Source organism: Hyperolius riggenbachi, chromosome 8 (assembly GCF_040937935.1).
Source record: "Hyperolius riggenbachi isolate aHypRig1 chromosome 8, aHypRig1.pri, whole genome shotgun sequence".
NCBI lineage: Eukaryota > Metazoa > Chordata > Amphibia > Anura > Hyperoliidae > Hyperolius > Hyperolius riggenbachi.
The window spans coordinates 54,496,039-54,523,253 of NC_090653.1; the positions used below are offsets into that span (position 1 = coordinate 54,496,039).

General features: G+C 43.7%; 1 protein-coding gene across 2 annotated transcripts in view; it reads right to left on the reverse strand.

The window, feature by feature from the left end:
- Positions 1–561: 561 nt before the first annotated feature.
- LOC137528828 (loricrin-like) overlaps positions 562–27,215 on the reverse strand; it is a 32,000-nt gene continuing 5,346 nt past the window's right edge. Inside the window, exons 2-8 of one of the 2 annotated variants that reach the window (XM_068250451.1) lie at positions 20,500–20,556; positions 18,277–18,345; positions 15,098–16,237; positions 10,244–10,303; positions 8,792–8,960; positions 4,680–4,753; positions 562–925 (exon numbers count right to left, since the gene is read on the reverse strand). In XM_068250451.1, the coding sequence (XP_068106552.1) occupies positions 4,720–4,753; positions 8,792–8,960; positions 10,244–10,303; positions 15,098–16,237; positions 18,277–18,345; positions 20,500–20,556 (1,529 nt within the window). In that variant the 3' untranslated portion in view covers positions 562–925; positions 4,680–4,719. Of the gene's footprint in view, positions 926–4,679; positions 4,754–8,786; positions 8,961–10,243; positions 10,304–15,097; positions 16,238–18,276; positions 18,346–20,499; positions 20,557–27,215 lie in introns of both variants that reach the window. The other variant, XM_068250450.1, reaches the window with a different exon arrangement.

Sequence of the window (27,215 nt, forward strand, 5' to 3'; positions counted from 1 at the left end):
GCTTGCTGGCTAGCGACGTGTACTGTCTGCAAATATTTGGTCATAGAATTAAGTTGGATTATTTTTTTAAACTATGAAAAGATTTGGATTAAAGAGGCACTGTAACGACCCAATACCCACTTTTACCACGGTAATATTCCTGGTTTCAGCATCAGAATCACTTTCCATAGCTGTAACTTGAATTTAGCCCTGCCCTCCCAGTGGTGTTTAGCCTAGGATGATCAGCTATGTGGAATGTTCTACCCCGAGAGCATTCTGGGAGGCCAGATGTATTTTGTACTGGCTTCGTCATTCTCAGAAATGAACATTTCACAGAGATCACCTGCCAGTACTAAAACATTGCCACCTGTGATACATTTCAGAGTATAAAGCTGGTGATAGAAAAGATTTTACAATGGCCAAACACTGATGAAATAGTTTATGAAGCAATATTGTAAAAAATAAAATCAGCAATTTTATTAATTGTTATTTTTACTACAGTCCCTCTTTTTATAGTTGCCTTTTTTTTCTTGTGCATTTAAAACTATTAACAGGTCTTATATTGATTGGGCACACACCAACTTAGGGCACATCCCACGTAAATCTTTATTGCACATGTAGAAATTCAAAATTTACATTTATATTTAAAACATACAAAAAAAAAAGAAAAAAAAATGGCACTATTTGGCACAAATCCTGTATTGGTCAGAGGTGGTTTGTGGGACCAGAGTAATTTGGAATTGAGAAAAGTTCTTAAAACCATTGGGGAGAACAAGCGCCAAGATTCATCTGTGTCACCATCAACGCGCTGATCGCTGAAAGTACCTCGCGTATCGGGGAGGGGGATGAGAAGTGAGGGAAATCTGTACAAAAATACATTATTTACAATTTATTCTTCAGGTTCCTAGACTGTGTTCTTGGCACGTGTTGAAAATGGACTAAATTCCTGCAAGAAAAGGAAAAATAAATGACGATGCAGTACATGATTATTTAGGTATATGCTCTTATAGTGGTGAGGTTAAGTTGTACTTGAGGTGACATCATCATCATGTGACATGATGAGAGAAACATGTATGTACATTGTGATACATATTAATAACCAGGTTGTTTCTCTTGTTTAATTTTGCTGCCTGAAGGAGATAATTTCAGGCATGCAAGTGACGTCCCCCTGTGTACCTCCTGCCCCCTTTTGTGACTCATTCTGGCCCTCGTGCCTCCTGTCCCCCTGTGCCTCCTTCTGTCCCCTTGTGCTACCTGTCCCCCCCCCCGTTCATCCCTTTGTCCCACTGTGCCTAGGCTCCTTCTGTCCCCTTGTACCACTATCTGTCTCCGTCCCACTCCTACACTCCCCCCGGCAAGTGTGTAAATGCAAAGTATAGCACAGCAGAAGCTGTGCTTTCACCTCCATGCTGGAGACCAGTGCTGTGCCTGTACAACCATCCTGTCTGTCTCCTGCTCCCTCTAGTGCTAGTATCTCACTCTCCTCATGTTGGGTGTAATCATGCTACATGCGGTAGGAGAGGCTGGGCACTAGGGCTAGTGGTGAAGAGTCCTGGACTTGAGCAGAGAGGTGAGAACACAGCTTCTGATGCAATATACGCTGCAATTATACACTGAGCTGCTGGACCGCAAGAAGGAGGTTTGCAACCAAATGCGACAGGATCAGTGGGTTGTTTGTATCTTGGGGACTCCCTGTATTAAGCATCCTCCTTATACGCCAAATGGTTCATATTCTCTAGTATTTTTGTGTGTTGTGGGGGTGGAGGAAGGTAACACAGGTTTGGCCTGGGGTGACTAAAAGGCTACAAATGGCCCTGGGTTTAGTTGTGCCTTAAAGGGTACCTGAACTGACATTTGACATTATGAGATAAACATGGGTATATATAGTACTAGTCCTACTAAGAATTGTCTGACGTAATGGTCTATTTTCTTTTCTTTCTTTCTTTTTTTATGCATTGCAAGGGTAAACAATCAAGTGCTTTCATTTGTGCAAATGATGCAGTGGAACTGCAGACAAATATGGCCACATGGCTCTTAAATGTAAAACAGAAAAGTAAACAAAAGCCAAAATACTTATATTTGGCTGAGGAAACACTGCTGATAACAGGAGGCAGTTTGTTTTGCAGCTGAATTGAGCAGATTTTATTTTATTTAGACTGTCATGGCTGCTGTTTAGCATTTAGTCCAAACTAACACCAAACCATACATCACTTGTATACAGTCTTAGAAATTGAACCCTTAAATTGATAATGAAAGAATGAGACCCTGGGAATGTTCTATTCACCATTAGTACGAAACATATGAATAATTATCTCATAAGTTTATTTTCAGTTCAGGTCTGCATTTTTTCCACCACAATGGCTTTTTTTCACTAAGCATTACTGCATTCGGTAATGTAGAAAACAGCTGATTTTACCGATCACCTTGCCAAATGCCATTTCACTAAACCTGTTACCGCACTAAAAAGTAAAATTACTGACTAATGAGGTATATTACCCACTTGTGTGGTAAATACCACAAGAAATGTCAAGAAATTGCAATTCAAAGATTAAAGCATTTGGTAAATCAAGCAAAAGTGGTCGGTATTCCCCTCCAGCTCTGACCAGCCTGTAATTAACATTCTCCATGGGGTAACATTGACAGATGAGGCAGACAGCCAATAGGGAGAGCCGGGCAGCCAATAGGTAGAGCCACACAGCCCTGCTTCTCACCCCATTTGGTCCGATACTCTGGAGGGCGGGACTTCAGAATGCAGAGCAGGGGAAGGAGACATTTTAAAAGGCTTTTCTGTATCCGTTTAGATGTGCATATCTGTATACTGGTATACAAAAGAGCTCTCTCTGGTGGGTGCAGCACATCTAAAGGGATGCCGAGGATGCACTGGACAGAACAACCCTGACTCATGCACACCTTTTGTGGGAAGACTCACAGCTTCCTGTCTAACACTCCACAGCTGGTGAGACTTATTGAGCAGGGCATAGTGAAGTGAAGCATGTTTTCGGTAAATTACCGAACTTCTATGCGGGAAATCTTAGTGAAGTTGGAAAGAAAAGTGTAAAATACCGAAATGCAGTATTTTACCGACCTAAATTATTATACCGAAATACCTTGCATTAACCTCCTGAGCGTTATGTCGCTCAGGAGGTTTTGCTGGTTTGTGCCCGCCAGTCCCCCCCCCCCAAGATCCCATGCCTGAAAACCCTTTAGGTAGCACTAGGCTAGCTAATACAGATGCCCGGCACCCCCCGATCCCCGCCGCTCCCCCGTTTATACATTACCCAGCCTGGATCCAGTGATCGGCGCAGCCTCACTGCACAGCTCTGGTCTTCACTATGGGGAGGATCGCACATCATGCGCAAACCCGATCCTCTCCATAGAGACCGAAGCTGTGCAGGGAGGCTGCACGATTGCTGGATCCAGACTGGGTAATGTATAAACGGGGGGATCGGGGGGTGCCGAGCACTTGTACTAGCTAGCCTAGTGCTAGCTAAAGGGTTTTCAGGCATGTGATCTCATTTTTATGCATGGGGGACTCCTGGGGCCAGGAAGCGGTATGCCCGACACAGAGTCGGGCATACCGCTAAGGAGGTTAACCTCTTGATGACCAGCTAACGCCGATTGGCGTAAACTGGTCGTCTGCGGGTTACCATGGAAATGGCCGCTCGATCGAGCGGCCTTTCCATGTCAGTTCACGGAGGGTGTCTCTGTGAACAGCCGGAGAGCTGCCGATCGCGGCTCGCCGGCAAAATGTAAACACGCGGGGAAGAAATCCCCGCTGTTTACATCATACGGCGCTGCTGCGCAGCAGCGCCGTAAGGCAGATCGGCGATCCCCGGCCTCTGATTGGCCAGGGATCGCCGGCATATGATAGGCTGAAGCCTATCCTACAATGCGCAGGACGGATATCCGTCCTGCGCAGCTCAGAGGGGAAGGGAGAGGGAGGGAGAGGGACGGAGCGCCGAGAACGCTGCGGAGGGGGGCTTTAAAGAGCCCCCCCCCCCCCGCAAAGCGCAGCAAGCCGGCGGCGATCAGACCCCCCTAGGAGGACATCCCCCTAGTGGGGAAAAAAGGGGGTAAGTCTGATCGCCCTGGCTCTATCCCGATCTGTGCTGCGGGCTGGAGAGCCCACGCAGCACAGATCATAGGAAAAGCCACTGGTCGTCAAGTGGTTAAGACCAAAATGTAGATGAATCCGGTTAAACCCTGTGTAATAGAAACCTCAGGGCCCATTTCCACTATCGCGAATTTGCATGCATTTCCCGCATGCAAATTCGCATAGGCAATACAAGTGGATGGGGCTGTTTCCACTTGTCAGGATTTATTTATTTTTTTTTTTTCTATGCGGTTTTGTGTGCAGGTAAAATCTGCATGGCAGAGCCATCAGAATTCCCTCGCCGCACACCGCTAGGTGATTCGCATATAATATATTTAATAGGAAAGTTGCATTCGGTTTTGGTATGTGAATTTTACCGCGAATTCGCATACGATTTTGTATAAAACCAATGTAAAATCACACAGGCACTGACATGGTTACATACAAACATATGTGAAATCTTATCTGAATTTGCGGTAAAATTTGCATACAAACGCTAACGAATTCGCATCTGCATGCAAATTTGTTACCGCGGTTTCTGCAACGATTCCGCACCGCACAAGTGGAAATGGGCCCTCACTCATCTTCCTCTGTTTTGTTGGCTTACCTCTTCATTGGGTGATTATGGACCGTGTCCCATCAAGGATCTATCTTCCAGACTTGTGAACTTGTTGGAAACCTGAGCAGAAATATTCAAATTACCAGCTCATAATCACACAGCAGTTTTTGCAAAAGAACTTTGTTTTACTTAGTTAAGCCATTAAGAAATGTCTATATGTAAAATGTCACATTTAGCGGATCAGAAAAGATGTGAAGCCCACGTTTAGGCCCACTGTTTTATAGACGTTCTCTAGAACATGGTTTTATATTAATTTAGCATTTTTGTAAAAAAAAAAAAAAAAATGTAAGATGAAAATCTTAGTGTTTTGCACTGGGGTGGGCGAGTGTTTATATTAGGTTTCGGGGGTGGTTATATGAGGTTTTGTGGTTGGGGAATAGTTCTTAAAAGGGAACCGAGGACCATTTTTAGCGCCAAGGGCATCCCAATAGCACATTAACTTGTTGACCGCCTCACGCCAATTCGCGAGAACACGGCAGCTCCCCCAGGACCGTTGGTGTTAAGTTCTGGGGGGCGTGCTTTGCTCTGCTTCGTCATCAGTTGATTGCCGCTAGGAGACTGTTAGGCGGCGAAAACACCTTCTATTTACACTGTACAGCGCTGTGACCTACGGCAGTGCTGTACTGGGGACAGCCGTGTCACTCAGCTGTCCCCTGGGGAACAATTGGCTCTAAAAGGCTCAAGCCTATGAGAGCCGATCCCTGCCATATGCTGGCGGGCAGAGGGAGGGCAGGGGAAAAAAATAAATAAAAAGCGATATTTATAAATAAATTAAAAAATAAATAAGTCAGCAGTAATCAGAGCCCACCAACAGAAATCTCTGTTGGTGGGCAGAAAAGGGGGCAGAATGACGTGTGTGCTGCCCTTAAAGCTGCAGCGGCCTGAATTGTAAAAAATAGCCTAGTTACTAGGGGGGTGTAAACCTGCGGTCCTGAACTGATTGAAAATGTATGCTAACAATGTGGCTCATCAATTAAAAAAAAAAACTTCCACCTTTACTCTTTGCATTTGAAAGTTTAGCAGGGGCTTTTATTACCCTACTACTGGGACGGGGGAGGACCCTGTGCTTGAAAGAGTTAGAAAAGTCACAGATGCTAACTTCACACCTTCCCTCTGAATAAATAAGGGCAAAGAATAGGGGAGGGGGGAACCTGGCAGCGCCTATAGCTACAAGAACAACCAGGAGAAACTGCAGGAAATTGTGCTTGGTCCGCTTTAAAGAAACCGCTTTACCAAACTCCCAGTATTTATATAGAGGGAAGGCTCTAGAGCAGGCATTGGCAAACTTGGCCCTCCAGCTGTTAAGGAACTACAAGTCCCACAATGCATTGCAGGAGTCTGACAGCCACAGTCATGACTCATAAAGGCAAATGCATTGTGGGACTTGTAGTTTTGTAACAGCTGGAGGACCGAGTTTGCCCATGCCTGCTCTAGAGGCTACAGAGCCTTCCTGTTCCTCTGTGCTGGCCATCGTTTCTGCGTTGTGCACACTCTACACTTGCAAGCCTGGATTTGCGCATACCCAATACGAATGGGCTTGAATTTAGACGTACTTGGAGATGCGAGTACTTCCAAAAGGCTTCCTGAAGACTACCGAAGCGGGAGCAGATCAAGGAAGTATCCCTGGATACGGTGCAGGAATGACAGGCAGCACGGAGAATGGGGATGGTTCTATAGTATTCAGAGCCTTTCATAGGTAAGTAACCTGAAGCGAGTTTCCTCACGTCAGGCTTGCTTTAACACCTGTAAACTAACTGCAAAACCAGATAACTGCAGGAAAACATCCTGACAGGTTGTGCCGAGCTGCAAGAGCTAGAATTTACTAGGGGAGAATGAGAAAGACATTTGTGCAAGAGGTGGGCTTACAAAACCCTTATGTATTTCTTTTACTTGAAAATAATATATATATATAATAGACTAAGTGCCTCAACCTTCAAACAAGAAGAAGAAGTAGCGCCCTGCCCCCAGGGCCGGTCCAAGCAAGAAGAAGGGTCCAAGCAAGAAGAAGAAGTAGTGTCATATCAAACCAGGGCAAAGAGGGATAATTTGCATATTCAGTAGCAGTGCATTGTGGGTAACCACAAATGTTCACTTACAGCTGAATTATTGCAGATTTGCTTCTGTTTTAAGAAGGAAAATTACAGCAAGCTTTGCTTTTTTTAGTAGGAGGGCTTTTCGGTCTCTTTTATCCCCCTATACATTCTTAATAGTTTGGGTCACCCTGAGCCGCTTGGTTACTCTGTTGTACTGGTCCAAGCCCTATCTCTTATAGCCATATCAATCCCTGCTATGTACTGATGAGGACCAAAAGTCTGAAATAGGCTGTCACATGTGGGTTTGATATGACTGTGTAAAATTTAAAGCTATAGTGCCTGATTCGCAAAGCGGTGCAAACTGTTTAGCACGGGTGTGCTAAACAGTTACTTAGCACGTGAAGTGCCGTTCGTGGACTTTTGCGTGCACAAAGTGCTGCGATTCGCGGTATCGCGGTCTTTTGCCGCGATTGCGGACTTTTGCGCGCGCAAAAGACCGCGATTGCGCAAATCGCGGCACTTTGCGTGCTAAACAGTTTGCACCGCTTTGTGAATCAGGCCCATAGGCTTGCTTGACTTACCAAGGGTGAAAAGGAATAATTTGCATATTTAGTAGCGGTGCATTGTGGGTAACCACAAATGTTCACTTATAGCTGAATTATTGCAGATTTGCTTCTGTTTTAAGAAGGAAAATTACACCAAGCTTTGCTTTTTTTAGTAGGAGGGCTTTTTGGTCTCTTTTATCCTCCTATATACATTCTTAGTAGTTTGGGTCACCCTGAGCTGCTTGGTTACTCTGTTGTACTGGGTAAAGCCCTATCTCATATAGCCATATCAATCCCTGCTATGTACTGATGAGGACTAAAAGTCTGAAATAGGCTGTCTACATGTGGGTTTGATATGACTGTGTAAAATTTAAAGCTATAGTGCCTGATTCGCAAAGCGGTGCAAACTGTTTAACACGGGTGTGCTAAACAGTTAGCACGTGAAGTGCCAAGATTCGAGCAATCGTGGACTTTTGCGCACGCAAAGTGCTGCGATTCACGGCAAATTGCACGCGCAAAAGTCTGCAAACGGCACAACACGTGCTAACTGTTTAGCACACCCGTGCTAAACAGTTTGTGCCGCTTTGTGAATCAGGCCCATAGGCTTGCTTGACTTACCAAGGGTGAAAAGGAATAATTTGCATATTTAGTAGCGGTGCATTGTGGGTAACCACAAATGTTCACTTATAACTGAATTATTGCAGATTTTCTTCTGTTTTAAGAAGCCAAATTACACCAAGCTTTGATTTTTTTAGTAGAAGGTCTTTTTGGTCCCTTTTATCCCCCTATACATTCCGAGTGGTTTGGGTTGCCCTGAGCTGCTTGGTTACTCTGTTGTACTGGTCCAAGCCCTATCTCATACAGCCATATCAGTCCTTGCCATGTACAGATGAGGTCCAAAAGTCTGAAACAGGCTGTCACATGTGGGTTTGATATGGCTCTGTAAAATTTAAAGCTGTAGGCTTGCTATACCCCAGTGGTTCTGGATGCTTGCTAGGGTTACTAAGGGGGAAAAGGAATAATTGGCATATTTAGTAGCAGTGCGTTGTGGGTAACCACAAATGTTCACCTATAGCTGAATTATTGCAGATTTCCTTCTGTTTTAAAAAGGCAAAGTACACCAATACAGTGGGTGGCATTGCAGGAAGTGACAACAGTGGAACGCACGGTGGAATACGGAAGAGGTGAGGCATCCCTGCCCGCTGCCTCTTACTAATAGTGGCGGCTGCTACTGTGCTTAAGCAGGAGGGGGAGCGCACATGGGGGACCCAGGTGAGGGGGGGTTCCTGCTGAGCTTAAGCTGGAGGGGGAGCACACATGGGCGACCCAGTTGAGGGGGGGTCCGACCCCCCTTTCCTCCGCTGTGCCCAATACCCCCTTCCTGCCCTCTACCCCCTTATGTGGCGTATGCTACGCCGCGGGTCGGCTAGTAAAATATAAAGAAGTTGTTTTGGGGTACAGCAAACACACTCTGCACTATTTGATGGTGGATGGGAAAACCAGGAGCCACCACTCACCTGAAGAAGAGCCACCAAATGATCCTCCTTGTTGCTGATTCTGCTGACCAAAGCCCCCTTGTCCTTGGTTTTGGTTCTGAGAGTGTTGACCTTGGTTTTGGTTCTGAGAGAGTTGACCTTGGTTTTGGTTCTGATCGATTTGGTGTCCTCCCTGGTTGGATCCTCCTTGATTATCTGTAAAGAGAGAACACTGGCATCATCATAACAAGAAAACTATAAATAAAACTTAAAATCAATGTTGATGTAAACAGAGGCGCCAGAAGGATAAAAGTAGCTAAAAAGTTTAAAAATAGAGGAGGAAGTGGTGGACTTACCTTCTCCAAGTAGACACAAAATAGTATTGATGTTGTATACACAAAGCAATTTTACTTACATACAAAATTGCTTTGTTGATACAAAACCAATACTATTCTGTGTCTGCTTGTAGGAGGTAAGTCCACCACTGCCTCCTCTATTTTTAAACTCTTTAGCTATATTTATCCTTCTGGTGCCTCTGTTTACTTCAACATTGTACAAGTCCACCCTTGGTGGAGGGGCACTTATGACTGATACAGTTACTGGGATTATCCATTCATCATTTAAATTCTCAGCGTCAAGAGCTTGTTTTCATCGATTGTTACACTTTACTTGTATGTGGGCTCCAGTATTTGGTAATAATAATTACTTTATTTTTTGGGTGGGCAGTTTTACTGCCTACTGTATTTTTTTGTTCCTCTGAGGAAGCGATACTTCTCCACGAAATGCATCAATCACTGTAAGTACTGATGATGTTTCACTACCTACTGGAATTTCTTGGTCCTCTGAGGAAGCAGTACTTAACCATGAAATGCATCAGTCTATCACTGTAAGTACTGATGATGCTACATTTAACAATAGATGCTACGATTTAAAAATGACAATCTTTTTCATTTATGTTGATTGTGATGCTATTGTATGTAAATGTTGGTGACATCAGCCTTGACAGCTGCTTTTTTTTAGGGTTTGTCTTTTCAACACACAGCTTATAAACACGATTTTAATAATAATAGTGGATCTACGACAAAGGACCTGATGGGGTCAGAAATGCCCAAAGACTTCCCTTTGGTGGTGGAGATAGCGGTATTTGACCAAATTGGTCAGATACTGCTAGGGGGAAGCCTACACTGTAACGGGGACCAGGAGAGGAGAGGGAAGGCTCTATACAGGACCCAGAGCCTTCACTCTTCTTAGGTGTGTATCTGTTTTTTTTTTTTAATTATGGTTCCCAATGATTTTAATAACCGAATACTGATTTTTATTACATTGAAGGTGTGCGGAGGATTTTGTTTACAATTTTCATAAAGTTGTATTTTTTTAATTGTAAAATTCTGCTGGGCATATATTTAGACTTTATGAAATGCTTATGGTGTTTTCACTCATTGCAGATACATCGGTCATTCGCAAAATAGAAAACAAATATCAGGCAAAATGTTACTCACGTCCACCTGGTGTCGGCTTGCATCCTTTGGATACCGGAACATCATTTGGGTTTATTCCTCCTGGGATCAAAACCAGACAACCAAAAAGTTATTTAAATCTTAGGATGGCTCAATGCTTTCAATTACTGTGATATTGGAGCAAGTTGTGATAAATGGAGGCAGTTAGGGTTTCATTTAAATGAGATAGCAAGCTATTATGATGGTCAGGACTGACTACTTGCTTCTAGATGGAAACTTTCTAGAAGTGGGCAACTCTCTACGATCTTCTGCTTCTCTACATGGGAAGACCACATCATCATTGCAAATACAGTTTCAGATCATTCACAAGACAACCAAGGCAGGTGCCGAAGGCCTGATCGGTGTCCTGGCTAGCACCTCCTCTAAACCCTTGTACCAGGTCAGCCACACTAGAAAAGCCATGGGATAAGTAGGAGGAGCCTATTCTGCTCTGTTGCCTAGTGCTTTATTTAAAGGACAACTGAAGTGAGAGGGATATGGAGGCTGCCATATTTATTTCCTTTTAAACAATACCAGTTGCCTGGCAGTCCTGCTGGTCTTTTTGCTGCAGTAGTGTCTGAATCACACCAGAAACAAGCATGCAGCTAATCTTGTCAGATGGGACAATATTGTCAGAAATACCTGATCTGCTGCATGCTTGTTCCGGGTCTGTGGCTAAAAGTTTTAGATTTAGAGGCAGAGAATCAGCAGGACAGCCTGGCAACAAGTATTGCTTAATAGGAAATAAATATGTCAGCCTCCATATACCTCTTGCTTTAGTTGTCCTTTAACCTTTATCCATAGCTGTGCAAATATGTTGCACCTTTATGTGGGAGACCATGTTATGGCTGCAAATATGCTGCACCTTTATGTGGGAGACCATGTTATGGATGCAAATATGTTGCACCTTTATGTGGGAGACCATGTTATGGCTGCAAATATGCTGCACCTTTATGTGGGAGACCATGTTATGGCTGCAAATATGTTGCACCTTTATGTGGGAGACCATGTTATGGCTGCAAATATGCTGCACCTTTATGTGGGAGACCATGTTAGGGCTGCAAATATGCTGCACCTTTATGTGGGAGACCATGTTATGGCTGCAAATATGCTGCACCTTTATGTGGGAGACCATGTTATGGCTGCAAATATGTTGCACCTTTATGTGGGAGACCATGTTATGGCTGCAAATATGCTGCACCTTTATGTGGGAGACCATGTTATGGCTGCAAATATGCTGCACCTTTATGTGGGAGACCATGTTAGGGCTGCAAATATGCTGCACCTTTATGTGGGAGACCATGTTATGGCTGCAAATATGCTGCACCTTTAGGTGGGAGACCATGTTATGGCTGCAAATATGCTGCACCCTTATGTGGGAGACCATGTTATGGCTGCAAATATGTTGCACCTTTATGTGGGAGACCATGTTATGGCTGCAAATATGCTGCACCTTTATGTGGGAGACCATGTTATGGCTGCAAATATGTTGCACCTTTATGTGGGAGACCATGTTATGGCTTCAAATATGCTGCACCTTTATGTGGGAGACCATGTTATGGCTGCAAATATGTTGCACCTTTATGTGGGAGACCATGTTATGGCTGCAAATATGCTGCACCTTTATGTGGGAGACCATGTTATGGCTGCAAATATGCTGCACCTTTATGTGGGAGACCATGTTAGGGCTGCAAATATGCTGCACCTTTATGTGGGAGACCATGTTATGGCTGCAAATATGCTGCACCTTTAGGTGGGAGACCATGTTATGGCTGCAAATATGCTGCACCTTCATGTGGGAGACCATGTTATGGCTGCAAATATGCTGCACCTTTATGTGGGAGACCATGTTATGGCTGCAAATATGCTGCACCTTTATGTGGGAGTCCATGTTATGGCTGCACCTTTATGTGGGAGACCATGTTATGGCTGCAAATATGCTGCACCTTTATGTGGGAGACCATGTTATGGCTGCAAATATGCTGCACCTTTATGTGGGAGACCATGTTATGGCTGCAAATATGCTGCACCTTTATGTGGGAGACCATGTTATGGCTGCAAATATGTTGCACCTTTAGGCGGGTAGACCAAATCATCACTGCAAATTCAACATGGGGAGATAATGTCATCATTGTCATGAAGGGCAGGACCCTAAATAAGCCCAATCTACACTATACGATTCTTTATGCGATTCGATTACGATTCTATTTACGATCCGATTAAATCCGACATGTCCGATCGGGATTCGATTCAATTCGATTTGCCATTGCAAAACAATGGCAAATCGAATTGAATCGAATCGAATCCCGATCGGACATGTCGGATTTAATCGGATCGTAAATAGAATCGTAATCGATTCGTATAAAGAATCGTATCGTGTAGATTGGGCTTTTGGCTCAGGCAGATATGGCTGATCAACAGTTCTGTATAGTCAGTGACCTATACCTAGGGCAGCTAATTGGAAGTCTATACCTTGGAATTGATCAGGTAACTGGAGAGAATCTTCTGGTTAACAATTGTTTTATTCACTGATCTGAAGCTCATGCTTGAAACGAATTGAAGTAAATAGCCATTTAGGTGCTTTAGTAAAGGAGATGTATTGCGAAATCTCATCAACTAACCTTAAAGCGGACCCAAAGCAAAAATTTTTTTAATTCAAAATATTTAGTTGCACCACTCTGACACATATAAAGACAAACACTCCTTCAAGCTTATGAGCATTTCAGTGCATGCTTTTCACCCTTCTCTTTTCATAACTAGGGTTATACAAGGGGCAGCCATTAGCAATTCTTCCTTTGCCAGACACCACCTACTCCACCAGTTTGGCGGATTCTGTCCCGGCAATATATAAGGAAGGGAGGGGTTCCTCCAGTAAATGTAAAATATTTTATATTTGTCATTATGCAGCTGAAAAAAGGCTGCTATTTATTTTTATAATTCAGAAAATAGATTTTATTTCTGAAATCTTGTATTTTTAATTTGGGTCCACTTTAACTTCTAAAGGTAAATGCAACTCGCCTACAATATGTACCCCTGGTCTTTAAGTCCTGAAATTGCAGTAGATCAGGGCTTAAATGGAACCTGAAGTGAAAGGTATATGAAGCTACCATATTCATTTCTTTTTAAACAGTACCAGTTGCCAGACAGTCCTGCTGATCATTCTGACATGAGTAGTATTTGAATTACACAAGTGAATGAAGAATGCAGCTAATCTTGTCATATTTTTGTCAAAAACATCTGATCTGCATGCTTGTTCAGGGTCTATGGCAAAAATTGTTAGAGGCCAGAAAATCAGCATGACAGCCAGGCAACTGGTATTGTTTAAAATTAAATATATCAGCCTTCATATCCCTCTAACATCAGGTTCCCTTTAAGCTACGTATAGCAGTGGTGGATCAATGGCATCATAAGTGATTATGATCATTCTTAAATGTTTCCCATTAGGGTTTTTTATTTGCTTCCTGCTCTTACAGGAAGTGGGTATATCTTTCCAACTGGGAAGTAGATAGATTTATTTTTAAGTAGACTGAAGAAAATCAGAACCACTGTCAAGTTTTATTACTGTTTTTCTTTACTTTTTTTTTTTTTCAACAGGGTTAATATATACACTATGGAGGTCCATGAATGTCCCAGGGACCAGTAGTGAGAGGAAATTGTCCCAACGGGGATCCAGACAACAATAACAACCGAAAAGAGGCACCAACCCCTTCTAATGCTATCCAACGTTAAAGTGACACTGAAGCGAAAAAAACATTATGATATAATGAATTGTATGTGTAGTACGGATAATAAATAGAACATCAGTAGCAAAGAAAAGAGTCTCATATTTTTATTTTCAGATATATACTGTAGCTGTTTTTCTATAACATTGCATCATTGTCTAATATTTGCAGTTTACAAATTACACTCTGTATTTTAAACGATGAAACAGAGCAGAGCTAATGAACTTCCTAGCAGTAAAACCTTAACCTCCCTAGCGTTCTGGACGAGCTAGGCTCGTCCAGAGACGCCGGAGGCCACCGCTCAGGCCCTGCTGGGCAGATTTGAATTATTTTTTTTCTGAAACACGCAGCTAGCACTTTGCTAGCTGCGTGTTTCTCCGATCGCCGCCGCTACCCGCCGCGTAATAGGGGCCCCCCCCTCAGACCCTGTGCGCTGCCTGGCCAATCAGTGCCAGGCAGCGCTGAGGGGTGGATCGGGACTCCCTATGACATCGATGACGTCATTCCGTTCGTCGCCATGGTGATGGGGAAAGCCCTCAAGGAAATCCCGTGTAGAACGGGATTTCCTGACGGGCATAGGCGCCGGCAGCGATCAGAAGGGTGGGTGGAAATCAGAAGGGAGGGGGGTATCATGTAGCTAGCGCTAGGCTAGCTACGTGATTAAAAAAAAAATTAGGTATAAAAAAACATGCGCAGCCGTGCGACTGCGCATAATCAGAACGCCCAGCAGGTTAAACAAACAAGAAACAATGAGGGACAGGTTGAGATAGGTGCTTCAGAAAATAGCATTGCTCTATTTCACTAAATAATTCGGAGAGCTCAGAGAAGCTCTTTTGCATAGATAACTGAAGTTTCTTAACTCTTCCTGTACTGGAAACAATATGAGACTCATATCTGTGCTACTAATGTTCTACTTTTTTTAGCTGTACTACACATACAAATCATTATATAAGTTTATTTTCGCTTCAGATTCCTTTTAAAATAAGTTTTCTGAAGTTGAGCTTTAATAAACCCTTAATGAAGGTAAATGCTGGTAATCATATATTATCTGATCCCAATGAGGATCTTAGAGCTATCTTTATGACATTGGAAAATTTAATTGAAATGCATTCAAAAAATAATACTTATACTCTACCTGGTAGTCTGAATGTGCTTGATGATCCCCCACCACCAGAGCCTCCACTTGAGCTTCCGCTGCCGGTGTGTTGTTGGAAACCTGAAAACTGGCCTCCACTTCCGCCTGAGGATCCAGATCCAAATGAACCTCCGCTTGCACTGCCTTGGCCAAATGAACCTCCGCCTGAACTGCCTTGGCCAAATGAACCTCCGCCTGAACTGCCTTGGCCAAATGAACCTCCGCTTGAACTGCCTTGGCCAAATGAACCTCCGCCTGAACTGCCTTGGCCAAATGAACCTCCGCTTGAACTTCCGTGACCAAATGAACCTCCGCTTGAACTTCCTTGGCCAAATGATCCTCCACTTGAACTGCCTTGGCCAAATGAACCTCCACTTGAGCTACCATGGCCAAATGAACCTCCACTTGCGCTACCATGGCCAAATGAGCCTCCACTTGAAATGCTCTGGCCAAATGAGCCTCCACTTGAGCCACCATGGCCAAATGACCCACCACTGGAGCTGCTCTGGCCAAATGAGCCTCCACTTCCTCCTCCCACAACACCTCCTCCTTGTGATTGGCCAAACCTTATTGTTTCAACTACAACAGTCTCTCGCATAGATGAGCCACCACCCAAACCTGAAGAGCTTGAAAAGGATCCTCCACCTCCACCAGATGACATGCTATTTTGGTTGAAGGATCCTCCACTCCCTCCACCGATGACAACTCTTGGAGGAGGGTTGGCATTTCCTGAAAAAATTACAGAGCTGTGCTGAGATGAGCCCCCTCCAGATGAAGAAAATGAACCTCCGGACATAGAACCACCTCCTCCTCCAGAAGACTGGCTAAATGTACCACCGCCTCCTCCTCCAGAAGAGTGGCTAAACGAACCACCGGTTCCTCCTCCTCCAGATGACTGCATAAATGAGCCACTACTTCCTCCTCCTCCAGATGACTGCATAAATGAGCCACCACCACCTCCTCCTCCAGATGATTGGCCAAATGAGCCACTACTTCCTCCTCCTCCAGATGATTGGCCAAATGAGCCACCTCCTCCTCCAGATGATTGGCCAAATGAGCCGCTTCCACCGCTGCTTTGCATCATGGAATTGGACTGCTGATTGCTGCTAAACATAGAACTGCTTCCTGATCCAGACTGACCTGCAACATTCAAGAGAAATAATGACATACCAACTAATGTGCTACATCCTTGGCTCAAAACTCAAGCTCAGCATGTCATAAAATACTGAAAAACGAATGCTGTTCTAAAATTCTAATAATCTGACTTCGGCCATTTTTTCCGATTAATAGCACCACCTGGTCTTATTCTGCCTAGTCATGGTACTATTTAAAAATTTATATGGCTTACCAACAGTGGCGTAGCAATAGGGGGTGCAGAAGTAGCAACCGCATTGGGGCCCTTGTGCTAGAGGGGTCCCGAGAAGCCCACCACTCAAACACAGTATTAGCTTTTTATTGGTCCTGTGCTGATCATATTCACTTCTATAGTTGATTTGAATAGTAGTGATCATTAACACACAGTTTCCCATCCCCTTCTTGCACCTCTGACACTGTGGTTGTCCTTGATTGGTGTTTTATCGATTGTTATCTAGCATGCTTGGGGGGCCCTAATGCTAAACTTGCACTGGAGCTCACAGCTTCTTAGCTACGCCACTGCTTACCAACTCACTTTACTTTGTTCTTCATCCCTTTATTCCTGTGGACAATCAGCTAACACTTGCTGGACCAACTCTGTAATTTATCACAGCCATGTCATATTGCCATTTCTGCTATATACAGTACATGCTGCTGGAATTGCTACTGTGTAATATCAGTATTACCTTTGTTTGTAAGCCTTTGGCAGGGCCCTTCCTCTGGAATACGAGAGGAATCGGCGCAGGAGACTTGGTTGCAGGATACAGCCTGTATGGCTTATCCGGCTCCTGCACAAATTCCCATTGATTTTAAATACTATTCCCCCTCCAGGCCACCATGGATGGTGGGGAATGAAATAATTCGGGTTCCAGCAATTGCTGGAGGCCGAATTACAGTGTTTTATAAGTAGCTTCAGCTCCATCTTCTGACGGCGCTGAAGTTACTCACTGCTGCGCCCAAGTCTCCTGCGCTGGCATGGCAGTGTTCGCTTCTTCCTTGTGTACCCTACCTGATCGTACATCCTTCCTACCCACAGAATAACATGAACTTGACTTACTTGGACTACTACTCCAGTGTACGATCTGGCATTGTGCATCTTACTGCTTATTATTACCTGTATTGCGTTGTCTGTCACCCCTATTATCATTGCCTGGGACCACATTTATTGCCCAGCCCTGCATTGTGGCTGGATAGTGTCACGGTTAAGGGATCTGCCTCTGACACAGGAGACCTGGGTTCAAATCTCAGCTCTTCCTGTTCAGTAAGCCAGTAGGTCAGTAGGAGACCTTGGGCAAGACTCCCTAACATTGCTACTGCCTACTGAGCGCGCCCTAGTGGCTGCAGCTCAAGTGCTTTGAGTTTACCAGAAGAAAACCACAATATAAACGTTGTCTTGTCTAATATGTTGGCGCTATATAAATCCAACAAATAATAGTAGACAAGACAAGACAAATAACATTTTATATTGCGCTTTTCTCCTGGCGGACTCAAAGCGCCAGAGCTGCAGCCACTAGGGCACACTCTATAGGCAGTAGCAGTGTTAGGAGAGCCTCCTACTGAATTGGTGCTGGCTTACTGAACAGGCAGAGCCGAGATTCGAACCCTGGTCTCTTGTGTCAGAGGCAGAGCCCTTAACCATTACACCATCCAGCCACAATAGTACAGCAAAGTCCCCATTATTCGGAACTCACGCAACTGGAAATCTCAACTAACTGGCATGCCTGTGCACAGAGGAATCCGCAAAGCCTCTAGGAGCCCACTAGGTGGTGCAGGGAGGCTGCAAACCGTCGCTGGATGCTCGGCAAGTATTTCAGGAGGGAGGATTGTGCTTTATCTGCATCAGTCCGACGTCAGTCGATCCCTGCAGGTGCCAGATACTGGGGACTCTGCTGTAACAGAAACACCTAACTAAAAAGCTGTTTAGGGATTCCAAAATGCATTATATGGATTTGAAATCTAGCCACTGATTTTTATGCATTGAGTTGAGATAGGCTTTAATTCGTCTATCTCGCTGCAGGAACATCTCATAGATGGAAACAACTTACTCTGTGGGATACGCGAGACTTGGGTATAGCCTGGGGTCCCATCGCATGGTGGATACTGAGCCAGCGGATCTGGAATATATGTAAAGCAAAAAATTACTCAATACACTACACTTTACACGGACATGTTGTAGTATGCTAGACCTGAATCAGCATTTTGTTCCTGGTTTATTTTTTATACCGTCTCTTTGGAATGGGAATAAAGTACAAAGGAGGAGCACAATTCCCATAAGTCCATACATAAATATGTCTTCACCCTATGGGCGGAAACCCTAATGATATAAGCCAAATGTTTTTTATACTCTAAGACTGCTCAGCCTGTTTCTTGGAAAACAACTGAGGTGGCTGGGTGGGGCCACGCCCTTTCCCTCAATAAGATGAATCAGGAGATAAAGGCACCATCTAGATTGTACATCGGTTATAATGTACCACCATAGCATGATGGCAGAGCAAGATCATTTCACCAGTGAGGTGTGGCCATGCGGAGCAGCGTCAGTGTTTCCACCTTATTGTGTAACAGTTGTATTCAGGCAATCATTTGTAAAGGGTGCCTGGAAAAAAGGGCGCCAGATATAGCCGATAAATGTGAATTAGGTTATTAACCTCCCTAGCGTTCTGGACGAGCTACGCTGGGCCGATTTGACTTTTTTTTTTTTTTTTTAAACATGCAGCAAGCATTTTGTTTGCTGCGTGTCCTACCTGATCGCCGCCGATCCGCCACTATCCGCCGCGATACAGGGCCCCCCAGCCGAGACCCCATGCGCTGCCTGGCCAATCAGTGCCAGGCAGCGCTTAGGGGTGGATTGGGACTCCCTGTGACGTCGATGACGTACGTCGACATGGCGACGGGTGAAGCCCTCCTGAAAATCCCGTTCAGAGCGGGATTTCCGGACGGGTGATTGCGCCGGCGGCGATCGGAGGGGTGGGAGGGAAGCCGCAGGGAGGGGGGAATCATGTAGCTAGCGCTAGGCTAGCTACATGATAAAAAAAAAAATTGCAAAAAACGTTCGGCCGTGGGAATCAGAACGTCAGGCAGGTTAAAGCGCACCGGATATAGCCTGTAAATGTGAAGTCGGTTATAAAATGACATCGGATATAGCCGATAAATGTGATTTTGTTTATAAAAGGGCACCAGTTTACTTGCCAATGAGTGTGATTCTGCTTACAAAAGGCAGCAGATGTAGCCGCTATAAGAATATAACCCTAAACCTAAGCCTAACCTTAATGCCTCCTGGTGTCTAACTTTAACCCCACATGGTGGTGCCCAACCTTTACTCTCCATGGTGGTACCTAACCTTAACCACCTTACGACTGCCTAACGCCAATTGGCATTAAGGCCTGGGGGAGTGGTTTGCAGGGGACCATGCACGCCAATGCACATGCATCCCCCCTTGAGTGACAGAGCTCAGCTCCGTCAACAGTCTGCCAGCAGCTATCAGACTGTTAGGGCCCGTTCACACTTAGAACCGCAGAACCTTGCGGGAGTGATTTTCCCGCGATTAGCGTGGAAAAATCACTGGACACTGCGGCGGTTTTGGAGCGATCGCGATTAGCGTGCTGTGCACGCTAATCACAATCGCTAATCGCGGAATGCTCGTCGCCGGCAAACCGCTGCATGCAGCGCGGTTGCGGTTAGCGCTAACTGCAACCGCGGCAGTGAGAACACTGCCACTCGCTACATTGTGTAGCGGTTCTTGTAGAACCGCTAGCGGTTTGCCGTGAGCGGGAATTGTGCGATTCCCGCTCAGGTGAGAACGGGCCCTGAAAGGGTGAAACCGCTGTCTATTTACATTGTACAGTGCTGCGATCTATGGCAGCGCTGTACTGGGGACAGTCGTGTCACTCGGCTGTCCCCTGGTGAGGCACAAGAGCGATCGGCTCTCATAGGCTAATGCCTATGAGAGCTGATCGCTGTGGTTGGTTGCCGGGGGGAGGGAGGGAGGGAAGGGGATATAAAAATAAATTAAAATATGAGAAATTTATTATAAATAAAATGACAAATAAATGAATCGAAAAAAAAAAAAACTCCACCCTGCAGCAGCGATCAGAGCCCATCAACAGAAATAGCGGGAGCCTAAAAAAATAATGGGTGCCCTTTTCACCTCTAATAGCTGCTAATCGCAGCAAATAACATTAAAGTCTATGGCGCCGCCATTTTCCACAGATGGCTCTGGCACCATTTTCAACTGATACCACCAACACCTTTAGTAGAAATCTGTGACTCACCAGAATCACCCATGAGCTTTTCACTTGGGTTTCTGCACCACTTCTCGGGAGCGGCACCTGTAAAGATGGGGATGTGTTATTACATTAGTAATTCATTATCTCCATATTCCATAAAAACAGTTCTTAAATCCTCTCTCTATATTCCAAGTGATTCAACAAGCTGTACCATGTACTTCCTATTGTCTTCCCTGATCTGTAAGAAACATACCTGTATGCGCTGTATTGGTTCTCCTAATCTCCTCTGAAGCTCTGCAGTCTGCACGTTTCACTGTTAAAGCTGCCATACATAGCTGTCAGCTGTTACTGAGATGGGAGTGAGGAGGCAGATAGCAGAAGGGATGGTCAGAGCTATGGTTGAATTTTATTTCAACATAGTTTTCATCTGGGTGGACTGAGGAGAGGAAATGTTTGTAAGGTGAGAAACAGCAACAGTACTCTAATAAACACTTCTGTTTCCGAATATAGCAGTGGATTTACAGTGGTGTGAAAAACCATTTGCCCCCTTCCTGATTTCTTATTCTTTTGCATGTTTGTCACACTTAAATGTTTCTGCTCATCAAAAACCGTTAACTATTAGTCAAAGATAACATAATTGAACACAAAATGCAGTTTTAAATGATGGTTTTTATTATTTAGTGAGAAAAAAAACCTCCAAATCTACATGGCCCTGTGTGAAAAAGTGATTGCCCCCCTTGTTAAAAAATAACTTAACTGTGGTTTATCACACCTGAGTTCAATTTCTGTAGTCACCCCCAGGCCTGATTACTGCCACACCTGTTTCAATCAAGAAATCACTTAAATAGGAGCTATCTGACACAGAGAAGTAGACCAAAAGCACCTCAAAAGCTAGACATCATGCCAAGATCCAAAGAAATTCAGGAACAAATGAGAACAAAGTACTGTAATTGAGATCTATCAGTCTGGTAAAGGTTATAAAGCCATTTCTAAAGCTTTGGGACTCCAGCGAACCACAGTGAGAGCCATTATCCACAAATGGCAAAAACATGGAACAGTGATGAACCTTCCCAGGAGTGGCTGGCCGACCAAAATTACGCCAAGAGCACAGAGAAAACTCATCCGAGAGGCCACAAAAGACCCCAGGACAACATCTAAAGAACTGCAGGCCTCACTTGCCTCAATTAAGGTCATTGTTCATGACTCCACCATAAGAAAGAGACTGGGCAAAAACGGCCTGCATGGCAGATATCCAAGGCGCAAACCACTTTTAATCAAAAAGAACATTAAGGCTCGTCTCAATTTTGCTAAAAAAAAATCTCAATGATTGGCAAGACTTTTGGGAAAATACCTTGTGGACCGACGAGACAAAAGTTGAACTTTTTGGAAGGTGCGTGTCCCGTTACATCTGGCGTAGAAGTAACACAGCATTTCAGCAAAAGAACATCATACCAACAGTAAAATATGGTGGTGGTAGTGTGATGGTCTGGGGTTGTTTTGCTGCTTCAGGACCTGGAAGGCTTGCTGTGATAGATGGAACCATGAATTCTACTGTCTACCAAAAAATCCTGAAGGAGAATGTCCGGCCATCTGTTCATTAACTCAAGCTGAAGCGATCTTGGGTGCTGCAGCAGGACAATGACCCAAAACACACCAGCAAATCCACCTCTGAATGGCTGAAGAAAAACAAAATGAAGACTTTGGAGTGGCCTAGTCAAAGTCCTGACCTGAATCCTATTGAGATGTTGTGGCATGACCTTAAAAAGGCGGTTCATGCTAGAAAACCCTCAAATAAAGCTAAATTACAACAATTCTGCAAAGATGAGTGGGCCAAAATTCCTCCAGAGCGCTGTAAAAGACTCATTGCAAGTTATCGCACACGCTTTATTACAGTTATTGCTGCTAAGGGTGTCCCAACCAGTTATTAGGTTCAGGGGGCAATTTCTTTTTCACACAGGGCCATGTCGGTTTTGAGTTATTTTTCTCACTAAATAATAAAAACCATCATTTAAAACTTCATTTTGTGTTCAATTATGTTATCTTTGACTAATAGTTAACGGTTTTTGATGAGCAGAAACATTTAAGTGTGACAAACATGCAAAAGAATAAGAAATCAGGAAGGGGGCAAATAGTTTTTCACACCACTGTATATACAGTATGTGGATCCACTACAGGGTTCCTTTAAAGCCGGGGTGTCAAACTCAAATACAAAGTGGGCCAAAATTGTACAGTGGGACCTAGTCTTGGGCCAACCTCAATGTCTAGTAGCCACCTCCCTCCCTTATAAAGTTCTCAGGTGGACCCCTCCCACACCTGTACAGTTCCCTAGTGTTTAGTGCTTTACACCTAACTCCCCCATATGGCTTCCCTGGAGATCTAGGGGTTCACCTCCAATATAACTTTCCTGGTGGTGTAGAGTAGGCCGAACATAATGCAAAGAGGGGAAACCACTTGAGGGCCAAATGTACTGGCTCCGAGGGCCAGATTTGGCCCGCGGGCCTGAGTTTGACATGTATGCTTTAAAGGCGAGAGGGATATGGAGGCTACCATATTTATTTCCTTTCAAACAGTACCAGTTACCTGGCAGTCCTCCTGATCCTGTGTTAATACTTTTAGCCATAGACCCAGAGCAAGCATATGCAGATCAGGTATTTTGATATGCTTGTTCCAGGGTTTTGACTCAGACACTATGTTTGCCAGAAGATCAATCGGACTGCCAGGCAACTGGCCTTATAAACAAGGAAATAAATATGGCAGCCTTCCTTATCACTCTCAACTTGGGTTCCCTTTAATCATTTTTAAGGTGGCCACACACCATACAATTTTTTAAATATCTTTCCAATTTAAAAATTGCATTCAATTTTTCTGACTGATTGTAACATTTCACCAATGTACCTTACACGTGTGTACAATTTTTCCCCAATTATGAACATAATGATTGAAAATGCTGAGAAAATTGTTTGGGTGTACCGTATATATTAATAAATTGACAATCTACCACACACCATTCAATTTCATAAAAAATGATCAGAAAATCCACCACTCCTGATAGACTTTTATCGAATAAAATTCTTGCTTGAATAAAAAAAAAAAAAAAAAAAAAAGCTTCTGATTTTTCTGGAAATCTGATCATTTTTATTGAATAGCCGTGAGATCGGATCATTTTATTGTATTGCGTGTGGCCACCTTAAAGAACAAGTGACACCCATCCTAACCTAGAAATAAAAACACACATAAGTAGATAAATATAAGCTCTACTTACATAACAGATGTATTGCACTGTCCACGTTATGATTCCTGTGAATTTTATAAAGGAAAAGCAGAGAATCCTATTCTAGACAGTTTCCATCTTGGCTACCTTTAAATGAAGCTAATCCTCCTGACATCATTTCCTCACTCACTCTTTTTTCTCCTCTTGCTAATTGTGTATTCCATACCCACACTCCCATTGGGGTCTATTCTAGGAAGTGTACTCTCTTATGTCATTAGAAGGAGGGGGGAATAAAGGGAACAGGAGGGACCCCCAAGCATGCAGCTGTTTTGCCAGCCAATGGCAAAGGCAATTAAAGGGCCAGTGCTCCTAAGATATGTGATAACTCCAAATCATAACAGCAGAAAAGTTTTGAAAGTTTTGAATGCAGGATCAGCATCTTTATCACTTAATACACTCAGACCAGCTGCTGTTAAAATTTGATTTTTACGGTGACAATCCCGCTTTAAGTCAGGTTTGTAGGATAAGTTGGGTAATTGCCTAAAATAACTTTGGCTCAATAGAAATATTCTGAGCATGAAGACCAGATAGCAAGTAAACCAAAGATCCTGATGCTGCTGACACATAATAATACTATATAGTTAGCGTCCTAGAGGCCTATGCTTTCTGTTTTAAAGGACCACTAAAATGAAAATTCTTAAAATTTAAAAAGCATATGTATAAAATATGCATTTGTTCCTGAGTAAAATTGAGTATAAATTTATTTTTTCCTATGTTGCTGTTACTTACAATAGGTTGTAATAAAAATCTGACATCTGTCAGGTTTTGGACTGGTCTATCGCCTTATGGGGGATTCTCATGGTTTTCTTTATTTTCAAAAGCACGTACTGAATGGCAGCTGCTCAGTCCTACTGCTAGAATAGTGTGCAAATGTGTAGGGAAGCCAAACTGTATATTTGTATAGATATTTTCCAGGAAGTGCTTTTGTAAACAATAAAGGAAATACTGGGAACCCACTATGAGGAGATGCACTAGTCCAAACCCTGTCAGATCTTTCAGATATTCACTGTCTGCAGGTAAGCGACAGAAACACAGGAGAAAAATAATTTATAGTGCATTTTACACTAGACGAAATGTACATCTTATAAATACACATATGGTTTAAATTTTACAAATTTTCATCTCAGTGGTCCTTTAAATATGTAGACTGGTTAAGTCATTCTGCAGCCATTTCGCTGTTGTGGAACTACAACTCCCAAGCTGAATCTGTCAAGACTTGCAGTTTCCCTATAGCTGAATGAGGGGTAGGATCTAGGTCTGTAACAATCTAGCAAAAACCTGTACTTTAGGGTTCTTGAGAGAGCTCCCATCCACGCTCTCAGCACCATGGACAGAGTATGCAGGGATCCTTCTTTGAATGTATGTGTTGCTAGTGTATATGGCATTTGTTTCTTTGAAAAATTGTGGATTCTTTTCTTCTAACTTGGACTCGTCATCTCTGAGCTTGTCTTTGTGTGTTTGCGTTCTCTGTTAAAGCTGTTTCCTTCCCTTTTGTTTCCTCCCCACTACCCTCTAGATTGTAAGCTCGCAAGGGCAGGGACCTCCTCCTAGTGTTTCTCATACTGCTGTAATTTTAACATATGTACATGTACCAACTACACATCAACTATGTATGTATTTGTATTTTTAATTCTATTCAATGTCATGACTGTACAGTGTCTTGTATATCTTATGTATATTTGTTCCCCATTATTTGTTTGTACTATGTACAGCGCTACGGAAGATGTTGGCGCTATATAAATAAAAAATAGTTAAAATAATAAAAACTGTAGTTCAGCCTTGCATTCACACACAATGGTAAAGTTGCAGTAATTTGCAATATACTAAGATGTGTGCACTGCACATCTGTATATTTGGTAATAATTATATGTAAAAGCTGGTTGGCCTTCCATGATCCTGTGCTTCCTTGTTGCCAGGGAAGTGAAAGTTCTTTCACAAGGCCAGAGCAGATCACCTGACAATGCCCACTTCCTTCCTGTGCTTAAAGAGAAACTCAGACCAAAAATTGAACTTTATCCCAATCAGTAGCTGATACCCCATTTTACATGAGAAATATAATGATTTTCACAAACAGACCATCAGGGGGCACTGCATGACTGATATTGTGGTGAAACCCCTCCCACAAGAAACCCCTCCCACAAGAAAAGTTCAAACTTTTGGCAGTTTACTGTCTGTGAACCTTGTTGCATTGTGGAAAATAGCTGTTTACAGCTGTTTCCAACTGCCAAAAACCATGCAGCAGCTACATCACCTGCCAACACTAAAATGTTCACTGGAGTTCCTCTTTAAAGAGGAACTCCAGTGAAAATAATGTAATAAAAAAAGTGCTTCATTTTTTACCATAATTATGTATAAATGATTTAGTCAGTGTTTGCTCATTGTAAAATCTTTCCTCTCCCAGATTCACATTCTGACATGTATTACATGGTGACATTGTTACTGTGGGCAGGTTATGTAGCTGTTTCTAGCTGTTCTGGCTGTTACAGACAGCTGTAAACAGCTAATTCCTGTCTGTGAACATTGTTACATTGTGGCAGTTTGCCCAGAGTACCGCGGTATTCAGAGCTTCTTGTGGGAGGGGTTTTAGCACAAAATCAGTCACACAGCGCCCCCTGATGGTCTGTTTGTGAAAATCATTATATTTCTCATGTAAAAGGGGGTATCAGCTACTGATTGGGATAAAGTTCAATTCTTGGTTGGAGTTTCTCTTTAAAGAGACTCTGTAAAAAAAACAAAAAAACATGGGGGATACTTACCTAGGGAGGGGGAAGCCTCAGGGTCCCTGTGAGACTTTCCCGTCCTCTGAAGCTTCGGGGAATCCAGCGCTGGCTCTGCCGAAAGTCTCTTGATAAATCCTGACAAGTGGTGTGCAGGCGCAGGCAATATTTACCTACTGGCAATCCAGCACTGTGATCCCCGAACAGCAGTGAGGTAAATATTTACCTACTGCGATCCTGTGCAGGCGCACTAGTGGCTCATCGTTTGGGCTAAGTGGGAAATTGCCGAGCCTGATCGATCGGCTCTCCTGTGCAGGCGCAAAGGACTCTTGCCTGCTCAGTAGAGTGGAGAGTGGATATGATCGGGCTAGTCTATTTTCGCCTTAGCCCGAACAAAGAGCCGCTAGTGCGCCTGCGCAGGATTGCGGTAGGTAAATATTTACCTCACTGCTGTTTGGGGATCACAGTGCTGGATTGCCGGTACACCGGAGGACAGAGGAAGCCTTGTTAGGATCCAGTGGCTTCCCCTTCCCAATGTAAGTAGCCCCCAGAGGGTTTTTTTTATCTTACAGATTCTCTCTAAGAGAGGAACTCTTTCTGGCCAGCACTGCAGCTACAGTTTCTAACTGATGACTGTGTAATAAAGCATGTAACTCTTCCCACAACCTCTCCAGCGTGATTCTACAAAGGCATGTATACCGCTTAGAACCCTGACCAGGTTACAATATTTATCATTTTCACTGCTCTTCTCTTTAAACCTTTTAAGTAAAAAA